Consider the following 21054-nt stretch of genomic DNA (forward strand, 5'->3'; position numbering starts at 1 on the left):
ATTTAGCACAATAAAAATAAAATAAATAAATTTGGGTTCTTCTAAGAACAGATTATATAATTATGCCACAGTTTGTCAAATGTCCTTAAAGAATCAGTGAGTGATAATCTGATTCTTTCCAATTTAATGCAAGTGAACACTTCTTTCAGTATCAGAAGAAGGGGGTGAGGCTCAACAGCGTGTTTACAGACGTTCACACACCAGCACGTGACACCAGACCAAACACTCATCATATTAGTAGTGCTAGCAACAGAAAACTAGATATGCACCCAAATGGCTTCATGGTTGTTTGCTCTACTGTGAGACGGAATTGATCTGAATAATGTCTTGTCTTCTGTAGAGCTGCTTATTGCTGAAATTGAATTCATTTCATAATCGCTGAACTTTCCATGAACCTGTGCAGTGAATGGAGCTGTGACAGACGGGGCTGTACCTGCACCAGCAGCAGCAGGTTCGTATCGGGAATAGAGGACTTGAACTTCAGAGCCTGAAGCAGCTCCAGGACCACGATACGTGACATGTAGAACTTGTCTCTTTCCTGCAGCAAACAGGGGAAAATGTTTCAAAAACAATTCATTCAATTCACATTTATTTGTATAGCTCTTTTCACAGTACACATCGTTTCAAAGCAGCTTTACAGAAAATGCGTGAGTCCACATTACAGATTAGAGTGATCTGTTATCAGAGGAGACTTAGTTATGTTTTCAGAAATGTACATATAAAAAAATCACAGCTAAAAATGTAATAATTTAAGACAGAAACAATGAGCTCATTGAAGCAATGAAAACATGTTTGTTATCAAATGATTATGACAGAAAATTGTAGCATTGGTGCAACAAGCGATTGTAAAATCTCTGTAGGGCATAAAATCATGCAAACACTGACAAATAAAGGCTTGTTCACCTTGCTGAAGTTCTTGTAGCATAAACCACAGATCTCTACGAGATATGAGAGACTGAACACACCGTACTGGAGAACAAAGCTCAGCAGTTTGGAGAAGGGCTCCAGCAGACTCTGCAGGACGAATGGAGAAGCAGTGAGATTTATGACCGTAACACTTTCGGCTCATCCGAGGGGAACCTTAAACGACACACAGAGCCACAGAAATGTACGAGCTTACTCTTGTTGCATTAGTGACGGGAATCTTCAACAAACAGATGATTATCCTCAGGCTTGAGTCCAGCGGACACTTCATAAAGGAGAGGAGAGAAACCGTGAGCACTGTGAGACTGATCATATACGAGAGAGACTGAAGCTCAGAGAGACTGAAGCTCAGAGAGACTGAAGCTCAGAGAGACTGAAGCTCAGAGAGACTGGAGCGCACCTTGAGCGGCAGCACAGCCGGCAGTTTGGCCAGGAAGGTCTGGAACTGGTTGCAGATGGTGGTCCACAGGTTGCTGGGCGAGTCCATGGGAAGAGTCTCCATGAAGGTGGCGATGTTGTCCAGACAGTGCAGGATAGCGCCGCCTGCTGGCAGAGACTTCTTATTGTTCAGACCCTAGGACGACACCAGCAGCTTTACTGCAGTTACCCAGCAGCCACAATACAACCATTCACAGCTCATGCACACACTATTAGTGTAAAGCAGAGAGTCTTGATAATGAAGGTTGTGAAGAATGTTCTGGTAATCAAGCTCTAATTGAGGAAAGCATGACTCTCTGTTACAAAAGGAAAGTAAGAAGGTTTTGAGCAAAGCTTTCCAGACTGTCCTCTGCTGGAAGACGTGAGTGTGTGTGAGTGAGCAGACGTGTGTGTGTGTGTGTGTGTGTGTGTGTGTGAGACGCACCTCCAGCAGCTGGCTCAGCGCGGCCACAGAGCTCAGCTCATTGAAATCCACCAAAGCCATGGCCAGTGTCCGCAGGAAGCTTCCGTCTGAAACCAGAGAGAGCAGTGCCAGTGAGCTCGAGTCTCTCTCTGTCTGTGTGTGTGTGTGTGTGTGTGTGTGTGTGTGTGTGTGTGTGTGAGCTGTGTCTCAGACCTTTAATGTTGCTCTGGAAGAGTTGTGGTAGGATGCCGTTGGGCGCGAGCTGATGGAGGACGCAGCGCAGGAACTGCTTGGCCACGCCAGCGACGTTCCCGGGAATCAGCATGCTACACACACACACACACACAAACACACACACACACACCAGTGACGGGAACGCCGGCTCCTGTTATGGAGCTGGATCGTTGGAGCCGGCTCTTTCGGCCCACAAATGGCTCTTCATTTACAGATTTTTACAATCTCTAGGACACATTTCTCAATACTCATGTCACTTTATCAAACTCTTCATTGGCTGGTCCAGTGGTGTGGCGTGACATCAGAGGCGGGTGACGTCACCAACCAGGAAACTATAAAGCCTGCCCAAACTATGTAACGCTAGCCTCTGTGTCTTCAGCAAGCGCTCTCTGTGAATTGTGCCTCTTATTTGGTGTTGTCTGTCTCATTATATATTATATATATCACTATGGCGAGCAAACAAAGTTACAGGTTGTGTGTGCATCCCTGCCCTCGCTACATCACACAATCTGTGTGTTGTTTGTTTGTGAGTGGATGTACAGGCAGCGCTCGAGGGTGTGCAGACTGTGAACAGCTTCCTCTCAGGCTCGCGTTCCTCACGGTTCGATTCAGATCCAGAAATAATAGCCCATCCGCGCATCTGCCCTGTGGCCTAGATCAGAACAACCGCCTCTGACGTTGTGTTACACCATTGGACTGATTTAATTTGTGCTTCACGACGCAATCAATCAGAGCATTCCCACAGCTTCAATCGCTGCACCATCTCGTTCCCTCTACAGGGAACCGGGGTTACAGTCGGAACCGAGGCGTTTTGGTAGTTTTAGTAAATGTGAAATGAACTGTTGTGAAGCTGAGAGTTAGAGCTCTCAGACAGGAGTGACTTCCATTGTTCCCGAACGACACAAGCTAACTCAGACGTACAGCTGTAAAAGAGTAACTCACCTTTCAGCCTGACCTGTGAAATTGGAGCTCGAGGCCAACCTGCAGAATTAAAGCAGAAAACTGAAAGAAAGCCATAGAGATCGCAGTGAACGTGTCTGCAGTCAGCGGCTGTGATCCGAGCGTACCTGCCCACAGACTGCATGATCTCCAGCAGCAGCGGAGCCGCCAGATCGGGACTCAGGTGGATGAACATGGACAGAACCACCACGGCCAGAGCCAGAGTCTCCTCGTCATACTCCTCCAGAACGGCCCCGCAGTCCCGGCACCTGAGCAGACACACACACAGATGAGGCACACTAAACCCTGACGCGTTCTCTCGCTCTCGCTCGCTCTCCCCCACCTGTCAGCCATGTTCGTGGGCTGCTCGTCGCTGAAGTCTTCCGGCGCTGGAACAAACATACTGGCGGTGCTCGGAGCCGACAGCAGACTCGTCTTGGTAGGACCTGCAAGAGTGAGGTGTAGAGTTGGGGACAGACTCCAGCACACAGGACTGGTCATGATTAGTGGTGCTAAAGAAGACCGACCCGTGTCCCAGGTGCTGATGTTCTGCGGCGCGCTGGACTGATGCTCGAGCTGCCGCTTCATCAGCTGACTCATGGTCACGGCACCCAGAGAGCCTCGCTTCACCTGGCGATACTGAGCTGGAGCAGGACACACACTTCAGAAGATGCTCATGCATGACAGACACTTCACATTCAGAAATACTATCAATTTGAACTGAAATGAGCTGAAGAATGACACTATGGCCTTCAGTAGAGCTGCTTTACAGCAGAATTAGTCTCATATTTGATGAAATTTGCATAATAGATTCTGTTATCTTCCTGTTTATTACTGTGAAGATGCTTTGAATCATTCTGTATTGTATAAAGCGCTGTAGAAATAAAGCTGACTCGACCTGAATAAGCCCACATCTGGATCTGATCAAATCTCTCACTCTTACAGCACAAATGAAGCCTCATGAAGCAGAAGCAGTGGGCCGGGGTTCATATTAACACAGTTTCAGTGGAGTTGAGTTAGTGTGGGGGGGATTTACTGGACACTGAGGAGCGATGGCTGGTTTCGGGGACGGCCGCCTCCAGAGCCGGAGCTGAGGCCGATTCTCTGGGCTTCTCCAGGTTCGTCAGGGATTTCTCATCTGTGTGAATATCAAAACCTTCAGTTTCTGAACTCTGTGTGCAACCACTTCTGAACAACGGCACATGAACACGTTCTCCAACAGGGCCGTCACCAGTGGTCTGAATGTGCACTGCGCATTATGTGAACTAGATTAGTGCCAGGATTGTTAGTCTCACTGTTTTTCTTCTGAAAGTCTTCTTATTCAAATTCATATTGTGAAAGACTTATTATCAAATGAAAACAGCACAAACTAGGGGTGTAACGGGACACAAACATGTCGGTACCAACCTCGGTTTTGGACAGGGTTCGTACAGATACTGTAAAAAGAAATTCCAGGACTTTCAAGGACTTTTCAAGCACTACTTTTTTGGTTTTTGGTAAATATAATGAATATTTAAGCTAATATAACATGCTGTGGACAGTGAGTGACTTGCCTAAGGTAAATGTAGTTACGTGAGATATTATTCTCAAACTGTTTTTCTGCGCTTGAAACACTGTTAGAGAGATTACAAGCAAACATATCTAAGCATAGATCGGGTGTTTCTCAAACGAACAACTGTGTCCTTCCTAGTCCAGTCTTTCTGAGGCTTGAAGGCTACTGTCCTCCTCAGCATCAAACACTAGAATGAGACGCTCTAGTAAGACCACAAGGCTACGTCACACGTTCCCTGCCCCTGCGGTCATGGCACGAAAATACTACTAAAACTTAATTTTGGAAAAATACTTTTTGCACTACAGTGAATGACAGCCGTCTGTGTCTCCTAGTGGCTTATTATTGTTAGTTTAGTGTTAGCGATTAATTTACAGCAAAACAAAAGATAATAATCTATGCTGTTATGTCCAAAAACATTATTTTTATCTTACATTTCATAATAAACTCAGACGAGCTCAGTACGACTCATTTTCCATCAGTTTATTTTAGTTAATTGGAATGTGTGCAAAGGATTGTGGGTGATTTAAGGCCACAAAGGACACATCCGATGCATCCTTCAAAACAGGCCGAATGAAGGACGCGAAACGAAGGCCGAGATATGCAGTCTTCCGTTTGAGAAACACCCATAGTGTGCTCTTCTTCTGCACTTTTCCTGTTGTGGCGGTTAGCAAACAGCGTTCTGTGTGTGAGTGTGTGTGTGTGTGTGTGTGGGGGGGGGGGTTGCTAATACATTGCTAAATCAGATATATGTACAATATATGTGTACAATAACATTACAATGTCCAGCAATCGATTTAAATAGTACATTGGGTTTAATTTGTCGTTTAATGAGATCTAATATATGTTGTTAGTGCCGTGAATTTTCACATGAATAAATACGTAGATCCGACTATTCTGAGTATGTACTTTAACGGTCCAGTAATAGAACCGTATCAGTGGTTCTGGGTTCTAATCTGCACTCGTACCGGTTTTTTTTTTCTCATCAAAACCGAATATGTTCATCAGTGGTTATATATCAAGCAGGGACACGTTTACCGGAACGAATAGAGTCTCCGCAGCGGATTGAAGCGCGAGTCCGAGTGAAGACGCGGGCCACAAGAGAACACTGTATCCGCACCACTGATCGCAGCGGCAACGGGCACTTTGATCACTTGATTTTAAAAAGAACACATTTCAGCGCTAGATCGCCTCTTATTTCACGAAAGAACGAAATGAACGCTCTGCTAATTACCTGGAGATGTTTTATTTATTTGCATTGGTATATCCATGCCGCGAGATGTTTCAAAAAGCGGTGGGGACAATATCAACCCTAGCAGAAAGTGGTGGGGACATGTCTTAGCCGTCCCACCTGCAAATGATGCCTATGCCTGTGACTGACTGTACTGGTCGTCTGACTGCATGACCGAACCGTGACGAATACATGTACCATTACACCCCTAGTACAAACACAAATCCACAAAGATGTAGCGTGAAACATATCATATACGCTGTATAGCCCGAGCTGACTGACCTGACTCTGCAGTCGTCTCGCTCATCTTGTCCAGAGTGTTGAAGGTGATGTCCAGATATTCCCTCTGGATGGCGCTGACGGCGATCTTCCTCTCTTTGCGTTGGCGTGGCACGATCTGAATCTTGAATTCGGCTTCGTCACTCTCATCGTCGGGTTTGGGCTCGCTGTCTCTCTCATCGGTCTCCTCGGCGTCCTCGTCTCCTGCCCGTTCTAGAGACTCCATGGGGATGTGGTGCAGGACCGACCGGCTCGAGGGACTGGGACTTGTCCCACTGCTATCCTTCCTGCAGGAATCCTCCAGGGAAGCGTTTGGCATGTGCGAGGTCTTCCTGAAGAGATCCCTCTTCTGCTTCAGGGTCATGGTGCTCTCCTGCTGAGCCGTGGAGTCGGGCAGCTCCAGAGTCGCCGCTATCCGCTGGTCCCCGCTGCAGTCCTCGACGCTGACCTGCACCACAGGAGGAGAACGGCCGGCCGGCGGATCCTCAGCTCGGCTCAGCACTCCGCCGGGGAGCTTCAGTGCCTCAAACAGGTCCTCGTTGCTCTCCACAATGCGCAGGGGAGGCAGCGGCTCAAATATCAGCGAGTCGCTGTCGGAGAGCGAGAGGATGGAGCGCTTCTCAGGGATGGAGGTGCAGTCTGAGGAGAGGTCGATGAGGTCCGGGTCGTCCTTGTCCAGCGGCGAGTCCAGGCCGGCGGGTTTGTCTTCAAAGGTCTCCATGCAGCTGAGCCGCACCTCGGGGATGATGGGCCTGACGCTGGAGCCGCTGCGGTCGATGACGGAGTGGCCATTGGAGGAGTCCTTCCCATGGTGCTGTGCTCTGTGCTGCTGCCGGCCGATGGAGGAGGACGAGGAGGGCTGGAGGGCCGGAGGACCCTGCAGGTCACAGCGGTCGATGCAGGACTTGCGCCGGTGCTCGTCCAAGTTGAAGAGGATGGAGTCGGTGTTGCCGATGTCCAGAGACTTCTGCTTGTGCATGGCCTGCAGTCTCTTCTTCCGGCTGCTGCCGTCCTCTCGCCCGGAGTACAGCAGCGTGTCCTGAAGCGCGCCGCCCTCCTTGTACTCCGCCAGCTCAATCTCACCTGAAGAAGAGGAGAAGAGATGAAGATGAAGGCGTGTGAGAGCACACGCATCAGCCCAGGCTAGAGATAAGCTGGTATACGGTAATGCAACAAGGAGACATCGGGCCCTATCATACCCTCGATGCAATGCAGCGCCAGGCAAGTGTTCTGTGCTAGTTTCAGCACGATGCAGTTTTCATTTTCACGTCCTGCACCACGCTGTTCAAATGGCAAATGCATTTGCGCCCATGGACTGCTGGTCTGAAAACGAGGTGTGTTCAGGCGAACTGAGGGTGCGTTGCTATTTTGAGGAACTGAAATAGACTGCCTATAGGCGCACATTACTAACACGCTCTTTAAATGCAAAAAAATATTGTGCATTGGGTCCAGAACGCACGTACACTCTGCTTATTACACACACACACACACACACACACACAGGGATACGCAGCAGCACACAAACATGCCAAATATTAAAAATAAAAGGATTACAATGTAAAAGATTAATATTGAGTACATAAAGATATGGTGAATCCGGCTTGTCCCGTAGATGGTCTGCATGCGCTTTAACCTCGAGCACGAGCAGATCCGTTCCCTCGCTAGAGAAGCGTTCAGTCTTTCCGCCTGTAAAGTCCTCCATGTAAATAGCGAATCCTCCATGGCACGAGCGCAACTGGCATTTAAAGGGAATGGGAGATGAGACTCTGATTGGTTTATTGCACGTTACGCCCAAAACACACTCATTACTCATTAGGAGAATAGGGACCCTTTTAGACCAGCGCCGGGAGCGTCGACCATTTTACCCGTCGTTAAACTAGCAAAAGTGGATCCGGACTCACCCTAAGTGCACTTGTGCTTTAGACCATGTGCTTTGATCATTAAAATATTCAAATAGGGCCCTTCACATTCACTCTCGGCTACTTCTACACTCATCTGGATCGGCATGGGCGAAATGACCAAAATCACGAAATTAGTCATTTTATGTCATGATAACGATATATATATATACTCTGATATCATAAAAACCTTATTTAAAGCAAACTAACTATATTTTGAGATCTCACAATATTGTTATTTTGTTTTAAATAAGGTTTTTATGATTTAGTTTGCTGTGCAAAAACCTTTTTTATGATATCAGAGTGTATGATATCACAATCTTGCCACCAATTTCAATATCACGAAAACCAATACTATCCTAACTAGGGTAAATAAAAGAAACTAATAACAAACAACAGCACAGCAAACAACAATAAAACAAAGACACAAATGAAATAGACCTGACTAAAAAACTTCAAGCACTAGAAATAAGAAATACTACATAAATTGAATAAAGTTATCAAGTGTATTAAAAACACTGTAGTCTTTACAGTGTAAATTAATCCTTGTTAAAGTTACAAAAGTTATTCAGTCAAGAGCAGTGAGTGATTTTCTCTTTTTCTTTTGTTCTCTGATTATCATTAATGACAGAAAGCCACAGGTTTATTATTAGGCTGCTGTCACTTTAAGAGCACAGTATACTCACACACATGCTTTTTCTTTCTCAACTGTTTACAATGTTATTTTTCTAGTCATATTTACATATTTTAAAACGAGTACTCGAGTACTCAGAGATCAGTCCTCCACATTTAAAATTTACAAAAACGTTTTCCATTGTTTTCCATTGTAACGTGGACTGAAATATGAATAATGACTATGATAGTATGATGTGTCACACTCACTCCTTTGAGCGCTGAGCTCCACAGGCTGATACTTGACAGACTTGCTGCCGCCGATCCTCTTGAGACGAGCGAAGAAGGTCTGCGACTCCTTACTGCCGGCTCCGGTCGGAGTGTCGTGGATGTCGGACTCGTCGAACACGCTGTCCTCCTCTGCACGGGAAACACAGGGCATTAATGCAGCCGGACGACCGGGAGCGCTCAGATCTGAGCTGTCGGTCTCGTACCTTTCTCCTTCTCGCTGTAGCGGCTGATGTTGGAGTTGTCGCTGTACAGCGGGCCTGCGGACACATGCGACCTGCAGCTGTGGTACTGAGCGTTCAGCGTGTTGATGGTGATGTGGATCAGGTGGAGCACCACATCTTTACTCATGTCCATATCTCTGTACGGATACTGAAACACAGCAAGACTGAGTAATGATGACTGACTCTGGGACTGAGCACAAGCACAGATGGAAACACAAAACAACACTAAGCCGGTGTTAATAAAACGCATGTTCTTTTCACGGGAGAGATCACTCATATCGCACTTATATTTAGGTTATATTGAAGAAATCGATCCTGGAAGTGACCAAAACTAATGCATTATATTGAGTTGATTTCATGTCATGTTGTTTAGTGTGTGTCAGCAGGAGCGTCATTAACCAGCATTAATCGCCTCTGCCGTTCACTAAACTGGATAATGTTAATCAAGTACCTGTAATTCATCCCAGTAAAATCTTTTTAGAAAGTAAACGATGTGATTAAAATTGAATCCACTGAAAAACAAGCTATTCTGCTTCAATGATTCATCTCTCTTGCATTAACTTGTAATACATATAACCTTAGACCTAACCCTAACCCAAACATATAACTGTGGGCGTTTATTTTAACTCGATGTGTCGTCAGTGTTGTACAGACTCCTGTGTTCACAGCTTCGACCTGCTCGCCAACTTCTCATCACAATGTCTTTGGTGTCTCTCCTTAAATCGTACAATCCCTAAATAAATTTCACACAATAATAGTGGTCAGTCCATTTATTTATTCTGAAAGGTCCCATTCGGTGACTTCAGAAAATGTGCCGGACATTAATATTTTTTACCGGCCATGAAACAAAAACACTGCAATTGAACATTGCAAAAACAGGCAGTTATGACACCAACATTTCAGACATCAGGGAAAGTTCACATATCTCTATGCCAATTTTTATACCACAGCTCAAACTATACTAGCCTAACTAATACAAATGTAATATATTATTATTAAAGACAAGTGAACAGTCAGTAATAAAATAAAAACAAATAATCAAATTAGAAGCAAAAGCACAAATAAATACAAAATAACAAAGATACCACTGAAATGAACAGTGCTTTTCAGGTAGATCTGACAGTCGTTTTCAGGAGCAGAAATGTAATAAAGTAAGCAATGTAAAATAACACTGCATAGTCTTCACTGTAAATTAAACATCCTTAATAATCCATCCTTATTAAAGTTACAAAAGTTATTCAGTCAAGAGCAGTGAGTGATTATTCTCTTTGTCTTTTGATGTTTGGTTAACATTAAACACACAGGTCGCAGCAGGAATATTAGGCTGCTGTCACTTTAAGAGCGAGTACAGGGATCCAATATACTGATACACAAGCGTTTACTTTCTCACCTGTTCACGTTAACTTAAGACGGAACTGACTATGTTTACTAGGATACTCGCTATTTTCTGATATAATTTTGTGTGAATTTTGCGTGAAAGACGCGCTGTCTGAGATGCGGCTTTCTGTGTAATGGAAACGAGTAATGGAACGAGCCCCTGCTGCGTCTCATTGCACTGCTTAACCTGTCCAGGATTAAACTCTTGTGATGATGCAGCGGTGTCAAGTCAGCTGTACCGACCATCGTTACGTTACAATTCATAAAAATGTCACCTGCCATTTGGCGAGTGACACCGTTTCATTTACTCACCAATGCTGATTTTTACTTGCATTTGATAAGTTTATGCCCTGGAAGGATACCTTGTAGAGGATGACGAGCAGGGCTTTGAGCCACATCTGGCGTATGTGAGGCTTGAGGGCCCAGAGCGAGCAGCGCGGCGGCTCCTGGAAGTTGGGCCTCAGCTGAGGACACGTGCAGTACTTCAGCACCTGCACCACCAGCGGCAGCAGCTGCTTCCCCAAGCCAATGTTGTAGTCCATGACCTGAGGAGACCAACACAAGCGTCTGACCCCCGGCCCGCTGGGAGAAGAGCGCGCACACAGCCGAACTCACCTGAGCGATGCCTGCGATGAAGGCGTTGAAGCAGGTGGAGGAGCGCATCTTCTGCGGGGTGATCATGAAGCAGCCCATCTGCTGGTCGTATCCCAGCAGCACGTACAGATGCCGCTTCACCGTGTTGAAGGCTTTGGCACTGCCAATGTCCGCCTCGGCACTGCTTTTGTCTTTGGCCATGAACTTCATGAGCACCATGATGAGCTGGTGGACGGTCTGGTGGTCGATCCCGGCGTCCTCCGGCAGCAGGTCTTTAATGATGGAGTCTTCCTCTAGAGGAGAGCTCTCCCCTGCAGGGCAACAGGAGACGGTTACGCTCTTCTGCAGAGACTGTACGTGATGGTTAATATACAGCACACGCTCACTACTAATTAGTAACTATAGTAACTATTATACCACATCATTGGTTTTACGCTCTTCCGCTGCAGTGTTCAGTCGAGTCACATTCACTGTACACACATTCCCTGACCCACTGTTACAGCATCAGCAATGAAAGAATATCTGTGTCAGTGAGCCATGAAGGACTGTCAGCGGTGTGTGTGTGTATGACATGCTCTACCTGTCAGCACTTTCTCCAGCATATTTCCCAGTATGGGTGCCGACTGCTCCTGTCTTACGAGTCTTAGAGCTGGAAGAAGAGAAACAGGACTCTCGGACAAATACTTGAGCAAAACACTGATTCCCCTGTTATTCTCTGTCAGTGAAGAGTGTGTGACAGACACTAACGGTCAGATTCATAAACTCACGCAGTTTGCTGCACAGCGTCTCCGGGAGTGAGAAAGCCCGTTTGGACTCGGTCGGACCCTTGACGCTGTCCCGTAGCGAGCGGACGCTCTTCTGCCGGTTGCGGGCGAAGCGAGCGCGGCGGATCTTCCACATGGCGGCGTCGCTCAGGTTGGCCACGTTCGTCCTCACCGCAGTGATGGCTGACACAGGAGATCAACACATGTGAGATCCATACACACGCTACGGATGCTTGGCACGTCTCAACACACTCACTTGTAGGGAAAGGGAACTCCTTGTTGCAGTCCAGGTGCAGCTGCGCCTCCAGCGACAGCGTCTCGAAGCGGTTGACGAAGAACTCCCAGCTCAGAGCGGGAATCTCCGGCTTCAGCGAGTGCAGCAGCAGCAGTTTGCTGAGGATCACGGGACGGTCCCGCACCACGGTGTCGAACTGGAAGTCCAGGCACAGACACAGGCCCTGGTGGGGAGACACACACACACACACACGTCTGGCTCTGTGAGGTCACGTGACTCGAGGCGAGGCGTCTGCGCTCACCTGCAGCGCGGGCCGCTTGACGGTGTCCAGCAGGAGCCGGGCTCGGGTGGCCACGGCCGGGTTGACGTCCTCCACGCTGGCCAGGAAGCAGCAGAAGGCGTGCGCTAGAGAGTACTTCAGCACGTGGCTCTTCGTCACCGAGCCGATGTCCAGAAAGCGGCACAGCACCGCCACCCGCTCCACTGAAAGAGACGGACACGTCAGCAACATCTGCCTGATGACACCACTGAGGTCATGATCACTAGCGTGCTGCAGCCGCGGTTACTAAGATGTTAAAGATTTTATTCAGGACAGGAGGTGAAGCGAGGCAGGGTCGGGAAAGGCCTCGGATCGCCCGAAGCACAACTGCGCTACATGACGGAGCACTGCTAAAGAGTTTTTGTGTGGTTATTATAGTGTTTTCTTCATGTCTGGTTCCCAAGAGTCTCTGGCCCTGTTAACTCCTGTATTAAGAAGCGTTTCGGTCGATCGGATCACAAGTGGACGACACTAAATACAGGTGTAAACAGGGTCTAATACGTTTTGAGCTTGTCCACTTTCGACCACTTCCAGAGGTTGTTGAAAACGTCACTACGGTCATCCATGAAGCCCTATACAACCACGCCAGTCAGGCCAGCGCTACGGGGAGGCCCCAGCCCTTCCTATATAATATTCCAATACATATCATCATTTGAAGAATTAAGAAGTCTAAATGAAAGATGTAAAATGACAGAGACCTGCATGACATCTGGAAAATATTGTCTACTATCAGCCTATAGAAAATATCTCTCCTTTGCAATGCCAGTAATTTCACGCAGTCATGCTCATTACTCACTAAAAGTGACTTATCTGCTGGGTAAATTAGTACATAAAATATAGCTAAATCTCAAACAATGTAGCATTTATATTAGCAACATATTTCGTGATATGACCTATAACTGCTCAATATTAAAGCTTATACAATATGACCTTTTGTAAAGCTGCTTTGAATCGATGTGAATTCAGCTCTATACAAATAAATCTGACTTGACTATAAACAGCAGCGCTGGCCCAAAATGGCATACGTTTACAGCTCTTCAGAGCGGATGAACTCACTCATCTCCCTCAGAGAACCGAGGTTATAACCATAACCGGACGTTCAACATCCCACTATGGGATATAGGAAACGCCCAATATGCAGGTATCACTTTTTACCACCTGTATTCAGGGTTCCTGACTTTAGCAGGGTCAAAGCAGGCTCTCCCCCCTTTTTTTATATTTTTTTTTATAGCCGTGCTCCCAGCACTGCCTGTGTTAATGTGGACTTTGTGACATCCAGTTTATAGAATTTCACGAACTGTTTAATTCCTTTAAACAATGCCCAAGAAGCAGCCATTCCCCTTGTGGAACGGGCTCTCAGATTTGCCGGTAATAGTTGACCCTTTACCGAGTAAGCCCATTTGATACAGCTAGCCGTTGTTTTGACAGTGCATGTCCTCTTCTAGGGTTTGCAAAAAACACAAAGAGATTCTCACATCGTCTAAAACCTTGTGTCCTTTCCAAATAAATCCGTAGTGCTCTTACTGGACATAAGTGCTGATTCTCCTCCGCTAGGGTTTCTGAGAGAGTTAGGGTGAAGCCTGAACCTCTACTTCCATACATAAATAGCCCGGCTTGATTACCGTAGGCACAAATGCTGGATTCGGGTGTAAATAACCCTGGAAAATATTTGTGTAAATTTACCAGACGCAGGGTTAACTGCCAATGCATGTAGTTCTCCAACCCGTTTCATAGAGGTCCGGGCGAGCAGTAAAGCTGTTTTGTATGGGACAATCTTCATGTCAGCTAGCTCCAGGCGTTCAAATGGGGCTCTCCTGAGTGTTTCCAGGACCCATACTGGTAACATCGGTCTGATCACTGGCCTCAAACGGCCCCTCATGAATCTACTTATGATAGGATGTCTAACTTCTGTTTCGCCTTTAACCCTCTGGGGTCTGAGGTGTTTCTGGGCCCTGGAGGTGTTCTGACATGCTCTGACATTTGTGCTTATTTCTGTTACTTGTGACATTTTCATGGCTAAAGTCTGATTACACTGTATTCAGCACAAACTCTGCTACAGTAATATGTCAGCAGCATGTGTGTAAAAGTTTGTAGTTTTGAGATAATGACGTTTATGCGTGGTTTGTGAAAAAATAAATAATATTTTGTCACTGAAATAATGTCATGAAACCCATATTGATTATTTCTTCACAAGACTTGTATCACGCAGCCTAGAATATTTGCTTCAAAACTATGTGAAACTCTCACTCGTCTGACAGATCTCCCGGGGCAGGGATGGAAACGGTGTCATCGTCCGGTAGGACTGTAGGCAATGACTCGATTTCCATCTCGAAAGAGACCGGATCGCTGAGCTCGTCCGAAGGAGTAAGCTGGTCAGCCCAACTCGACATCATTTCCTGTGCAGACGCTGTCCAGTCTCTCCCCTGTAAGGGATCGCTACACACACCTGTACAAACACCGATCAGTGTCTGTAACGATGCTTGGGCATGTTCTAGGCCCAGACACACGGATCGCTAGCTGAAACAGTGAATCCGCATCCCCCAGGACAAGTGCGAGAAGGTGCTCTCGATTTGTTAAACTTCATAGAAGAGGCCATATTCAACCGGTAAGTTGATCAATTTTATTTGCTTGGTAAGAGTTGCACTGTGCTTAATGCTTAATTCAGCTTGACGCCCGATGAGGAGTGGTAACTTGCCTTTTGGACAGCTAAGTCTCGCCAAACTAACACTAAGAGTACTGAAAGAAAAGGGCTCGTAGCTTGGATGCCGCGAGTGAAGAGATTTCGGATGGCATTTCGGGCCAGCGCTGCTGTTTATATAGGAAGGAGTGGGGCTTCCCCGGAGCGCTGGCCTGACAGGCGTGATTGTATAGGGCTTCATGGATGACAATCAACGCAAGAAGTGTTTCCCATTGTGAGATGTCGAAGAGAACTCATTCGACCGGATTGCTTTCATAGTGTAAACACTCATGTGGTTGAATGTGTTCAAACAGCCACAAAAGACCATCTTCTCTCCGTCTACTGACCTGATGCGTAAACATTATGGAAGCACACTGGCCAGATGGGATTTAAAATTGTCGACTGAAGACTCAAGTCTGGTTTGAAGACTTGCATCAGCATTTCTGATTTCTAACACACACTCACAGCGTTCGTCTGGTCTTGTGTCTGTCAGAGCAGAAACTAAAGCTGCTGTTCTCCGTGTGTTTCTCCGTCTCCGGGCGTGCTCATATGTAAATTGCATGAGCTTATTTTGTATATTAGATCAAAAACCCATAGATTTTACCCGCTCACAGACCCTCACCTCGAAGAAATCAGGACAAAGTGGTCGAAAGTGAACAAGAGACGGATTACGACACCAGCTGTAAACGTGTGTGTGTCTCCCTCGTCCACCTGTGCTCCACCTAACCCTAACCCTAACCCTAACCCTTCACACCGGCTGTAAACGTGTGTGTGTGTCTCCCTCTTCCACCTGTGCTCCACCTAACCCTAACCCTTCACACCGGCTGTAAACGTGTGTGTGTGTCTCCCTCTTCCACCTGTGCTCCACCTAACCCTAACCCTTCACACCAGCTGTAAACATGTCTGTGTCTCCCTCGTCCACCTGTGCTCCACCTAACCCTAACCCTTCACACCAGCTGTAAACGTGTGTGTGTCTCCCTCGTCCACCTGTGCTCCACCTAACCCTAACCCTAACCCTTCACACCGGCTGTAAACGTGTGTGTGTGTCTCCCTCTTCCACCTGTGCTCCACCTAACCCTAACCCTTCACACCAGCTGTAAACATGTGTGTGTCTCCCTCTTCCACCTGTGATCCACCTAACCCTAACCCTAACCCTTCACACCGGCTGTAAACGTGTGTGTGTGTCTCCCTCTTCCACCTGTGCTCCACCTAACCCTAACCCTTCACACCAGCTGTAAACGTGTGTGTGTCTCCCTCATCCACCATGTAAACTGAGCCAGAGATCTTCTGGACTGCAGACGTGGCTCAGGTTTTGCTTTAATCACTATCCCTGAAGATAAGCACTACTAATAATGAGCACATGTCAGATCTAGTAGTTACTGTTGATTGTTAGTGATTCATTAATGAAAATGACACGTTAGGTTTAACGGTCAGACGGTCTCCATCTGGAGCTGATGTTGATAACAGCAGGTTAGCGGTAGCGCTGAGTGATTAGCAAACACTAATGCTCTTTATCGGTGGTGTTTGTGTTAGTCGAAGCGCACAGGTCTGACTCCAGCTCAAAGTCACAGCATCTGTCAATCACCATAAGAGGCTCCCACTAATCCTGCAGGCGGGCGGCAGTAACCGTGGCAACAGTGTTTTGGGAAAGATCAGTCAGACCTGCTTGGAAGCGGATCTTCCAGTCCTGGCTGTTGAAGCTGCTGTCCACCAGCCTCCAGAAGATATCGGCTCCGTGAGACAGAGTGAGCGCGTGCAGGAGCTGCGGGACGGCCAGAGACGCCAGCTGGCAGAACTCAGACCTCAGCATGGCCCACAGGCTGCACACACACACACACACACACACACACACACACACACACACACACACACACACACACACACACACACACACACACACACACACACACACATACATGAGCAGTGTATCAGACACACACACACACACACACACACACATACATGAGCAGTGTATCACACACACACACACACACACACACACACACACACACATCACACACACACACATCACATGAGCAGTGTATCAGACACACACACACACACACACACACACACACATCACATGAGCAGTGTATCAGACACACACACACACACACACACACACACACACACACACACACACACATCACATGAGCAGTGGATCAGACACACACACACACACACACACACACACACATCACATGAGCAGTGTATCAGACACACACACACACACACACACACACACACATATCACAACAGCAGTGTATCAGACACACACACACACACACACACACACACACATCACACACACACACACATCACATGAGCAGTGTATCAGACACACACACACACACACACACACACACACACATATATCACACACACACACACACACACACACACACACACACACACACACACATATCACAACAGCAGTGGATCAGACACACACACACACACACACACACACACACACACACACATCACACACACATCACATGAGCAGTGTGTCAGACACACGCACACACACACACACACACACATATATCACACACACACACACACACACACACACATCACAACAGCAGTGGATCAGACACACACACACACACACACACACACACACACACACACACACACATCACAACAGCAGTGGATCAGACACACACACACACACACACACACACACACACACACACACATCACAACAGCAGTGGATCAGACACACACACACACACACACACACACACACACACACACACATCACAACAGCAGTGGATCAGACACACACACACACACACACACACACACACACACACACACACACACATCACATGAGCAGTGTATCAGACACACACACACACACACACACACACACACACACACACACACCACAACAGCAGTGGATCAGAGACACACACACACACACACACACACACACACACACATCACAACAGCAGTGTATCAGACACACACACACACACACACACACACACACACCACAACAGCAGTGGATCAGACACACACACACACACACACACACACACACACACACACACATCACAACAGCAGTGGATCAGACACACACACACACACACACACACACACACACACACACACACACACACATCACATGAGCAGTGTATCAGACACACACACACACACACACACACACACACACACACACACACCACAACAGCAGTGGATCAGAGACACACACACACACACAAAAATGAGTTTTGAGAAATTATTGTAAAAAAAAATGTAAAATGTTTTTTTTAAGACACTTACCCACAATCATAAAAAGAATGTATGAAGTTGCTAAAATAAAAAAGGTTTTTGTGTGTGTGTTTTTTTAAGCAGAGGCTTTGTTATTTCTTTTGATATTTTGCATATTCAGATATTCACACAGAATATTCTAAGTGCCATGAAAGTTTTGTGAAAATGATCTGGGCTGGGTTTCCTGAAGCCTTCTTAACGCTGCGTCGTTCTTAAGCTGCACCTTATCGTTAATACGTGTTTCCCGAAACCTTCTTAGTTAAGTATACCTTCTGTAAGTCATGCGTTCGTAAGGTTGGTCTGGACCGCTCTTAGCTTCACCTTATCACTGTTGCAGGGCTATACGAATAGAATTCTGAAGTTTTAATACACCCAGACAGTGTTCAATTAGGCTAATTCAAGTGTTTTCATGCAAAGAATAAAATGGTCATTACACTGATTGTTGTTAGCTTTTTAATTATATTATCCAAATCAGCTGGCAAACCATTAAAAGCTTAATAGTCTATTTAAAGGGAATGATTGTGGTGGGAGTTAGCTCAAACTATGGCAGCGATACAGCGGATAGTTGTGCTAAAAGACGGCGCCGTCCGCAGAGCGCTTTTAAAGGCCAGTGAAAGCATAGGCTACTGTCAGTTAAGTCCTGTTCGGACGCTAATATTGTTTCTCATGGGCTCGTACGGTATTTTAAACATTTACAGGGGTAAGTGATTTTAGTGCCGTCCGAATCCATAATATCAGTGTTTTTTCTCACCCAAACCCGTGTAAAAATCCCTGGCCAAATAGTTTTTTGACAAACAGGTCGTGTGGGAATTTAATTGCCGTCTGAATCCACATCTCTGAGTTTACAAGAAGAGATTTAAAATCCACTGTTTAAATCCTTTTTGATCACTGCCGAGCACCGTACGTTAGATGCACACTTTTATTACTGAAATGCTGGAAAGTATTTACAAGAACAATATTTCATCGCAGCTCCACCTCAGCGAACAAAAATGGGAAAGAGAAGAAAGCATGTAAACATTTGAAATGGTTATCATGGCAGCATATGATACTTTTTTAAAATATGTAGGCTAGTCTATTATAGGCTATTATAGTTTGGATTATTTTTTATAATATCCCATGAGTCCTAATAAAGGCAATTTCAGCTAGTTCTTCTTTTATAAAGAACACCGCTTTCTGGAATAGCGCAGTGAAGCAGCTCCTGCACGAGAGAATAACTGATCCTCCAGCCGTCGATATCAGCAGATTCAGCAGCATCGCCACGGACAGCACCGGGTAACGGCACACGTAAGAAGGAATATCTTAAGCAGCTTCCTGAGGTATGGTTCAGGGAACACGCCTAGACATGGTATACCTGTAGTTAAGTTATACCTTAAGAGTCTTCGTAGCGCGCTAAGAGACAACGTTATCGGGAAACGCAGCCAGAAAATGCTGCCGGGGAAAGAGTTCAGATCTGATCATTAGTCTTTAAAGCCCTCAAGACCCCGATCCCTCTGTACTCAGCTGATTTGCTACTTGTAAAGGTTTGGTATGTTGATTGTATGTTTTGCTTTCCTACAGATAGCTCATATTTATTGCACAGCGGTTTGGCTGTTTTTTAACATGCTTGATAAATAATCATTGATAGATTAAATGCGACCTGATTATAATCTGTCATGATGTGCTTTTCCTCTGATGGCCGTTCAGTGAGTGGGATAAAGGGATACCTGGGAATGAGCATCTTCTCCTGTATGTAGGCCAGGAACTGAGGCTGGTCTTTCCTGGCGTGATACAGGCACTCTCCATGCAAACACAGGATCTTCAGAACGCTCAGCATGTTGAAGAGGATATCCGGCTCTTCGAACTTACTCATCTCCTGCCAGAGAGGGAGAGCAGACTCGTGAGTCACAGGACGCCGCTCGCGCCCCTTGACCTCAGTGTGACTTTTACCGCCCTGACCTCAGCATGACCTTTACCCCCTGACCCCAACATGACCTTTACCACCCTGACCTCAGCATGACCTTTACCCCAGTGACCCCAACATAACCTTTACCCCACTGACCCCAACATGACCTTTACCCCACTGACCTCAGCGTGACCTTTACCCCTGACCCTAATGTGACCTTTACCACCCTGACCCCAACGTGACATTTACCCCCTGACCCTAATGTGACCTTTACCACCCTGACCCCAACGTGACATTTACCCCCTGACCTCAGCGTGACCTTTACCACCCTGATCTCAGCATGACCTTTACCCCACTGACCCCAACATGACCTTTACCCCACTGACTTCAGCGTGACCTTTACCCCCTGACCCTAATGTGACCTTTACCACCCTGACCCCAACGTGACATTTACCCCTGACCTCAGCGTGACCTTTACCCCCCTGACCCTAATGCGACCTTTACCACCCTGACCCCGTGACATTTACCCCCTGACCCCGACGTGACATTTACCCCCTGACCCTAATGTGACCTTTACCACCCTGACCCCAATGTGACATTTACCCCCTGACCCTAATGTGACCTTTACCACCCTGACCCCAACGTGACCTTTACCACCCTGACCCCAACGTGACCTTTTTTTTTCCTGACCCCAGTGTGACTTTTACCCTCTGACCTGTGTGACATTTACCCCCTGACCCTAATGTGACCTTTACCACCCTGACCCCAACGTGACATTTACCCCCTGACCTCAGCGTGACCTTTACCCCCTGACCCCAATGTGACATTTACCCCCTGACCTCAGCGTGACCTTTACCTCCTGACCCTAATGTGACCTTTACCACCCTGACCCCAACGTGACCTTTACC

General features: G+C 46.7%; 1 protein-coding gene across 1 annotated transcript in view; it reads right to left on the reverse strand.

Moving 5' to 3' along the window:
* The window catches only part of unc79 (unc-79 homolog, NALCN channel complex subunit), a gene marked incomplete at its 5' end in the record, with an annotated part of 70284 nt that overhangs the window by 8939 nt on the left and 40291 nt on the right, over window positions 1-21054 (reverse strand). Inside the window, 21 exons of the mRNA XM_081394198.1 lie at window positions 434-538; window positions 904-1014; window positions 1121-1189; window positions 1325-1498; window positions 1787-1872; window positions 1979-2091; window positions 2942-2980; window positions 3067-3207; window positions 3282-3582; window positions 3975-4076; window positions 6001-7080; window positions 8778-8927; window positions 9002-9167; window positions 10759-10941; window positions 11012-11301; window positions 11571-11639; window positions 11758-11937; window positions 12011-12212; window positions 12291-12472; window positions 16648-16805; window positions 19968-20116. Of these exons, the coding sequence (XP_081250324.1) occupies window positions 434-538; window positions 904-1014; window positions 1121-1189; window positions 1325-1498; window positions 1787-1872; window positions 1979-2091; window positions 2942-2980; window positions 3067-3207; window positions 3282-3582; window positions 3975-4076; window positions 6001-7080; window positions 8778-8927; window positions 9002-9167; window positions 10759-10941; window positions 11012-11301; window positions 11571-11639; window positions 11758-11937; window positions 12011-12212; window positions 12291-12472; window positions 16648-16805; window positions 19968-20116 (4050 nt within the window). The remainder of the gene's footprint in view (window positions 1-433; window positions 539-903; window positions 1015-1120; window positions 1190-1324; window positions 1499-1786; window positions 1873-1978; window positions 2092-2941; window positions 2981-3066; window positions 3208-3281; window positions 3583-3974; window positions 4077-6000; window positions 7081-8777; window positions 8928-9001; window positions 9168-10758; window positions 10942-11011; window positions 11302-11570; window positions 11640-11757; window positions 11938-12010; window positions 12213-12290; window positions 12473-16647; window positions 16806-19967; window positions 20117-21054) is intronic.

This window comes from Scardinius erythrophthalmus (assembly GCF_964197995.2).
Source record: "Scardinius erythrophthalmus genome assembly, chromosome: 19".
In the NCBI taxonomy this organism is placed as follows: Eukaryota; Metazoa; Chordata; class Actinopteri; order Cypriniformes; family Leuciscidae; genus Scardinius; species Scardinius erythrophthalmus.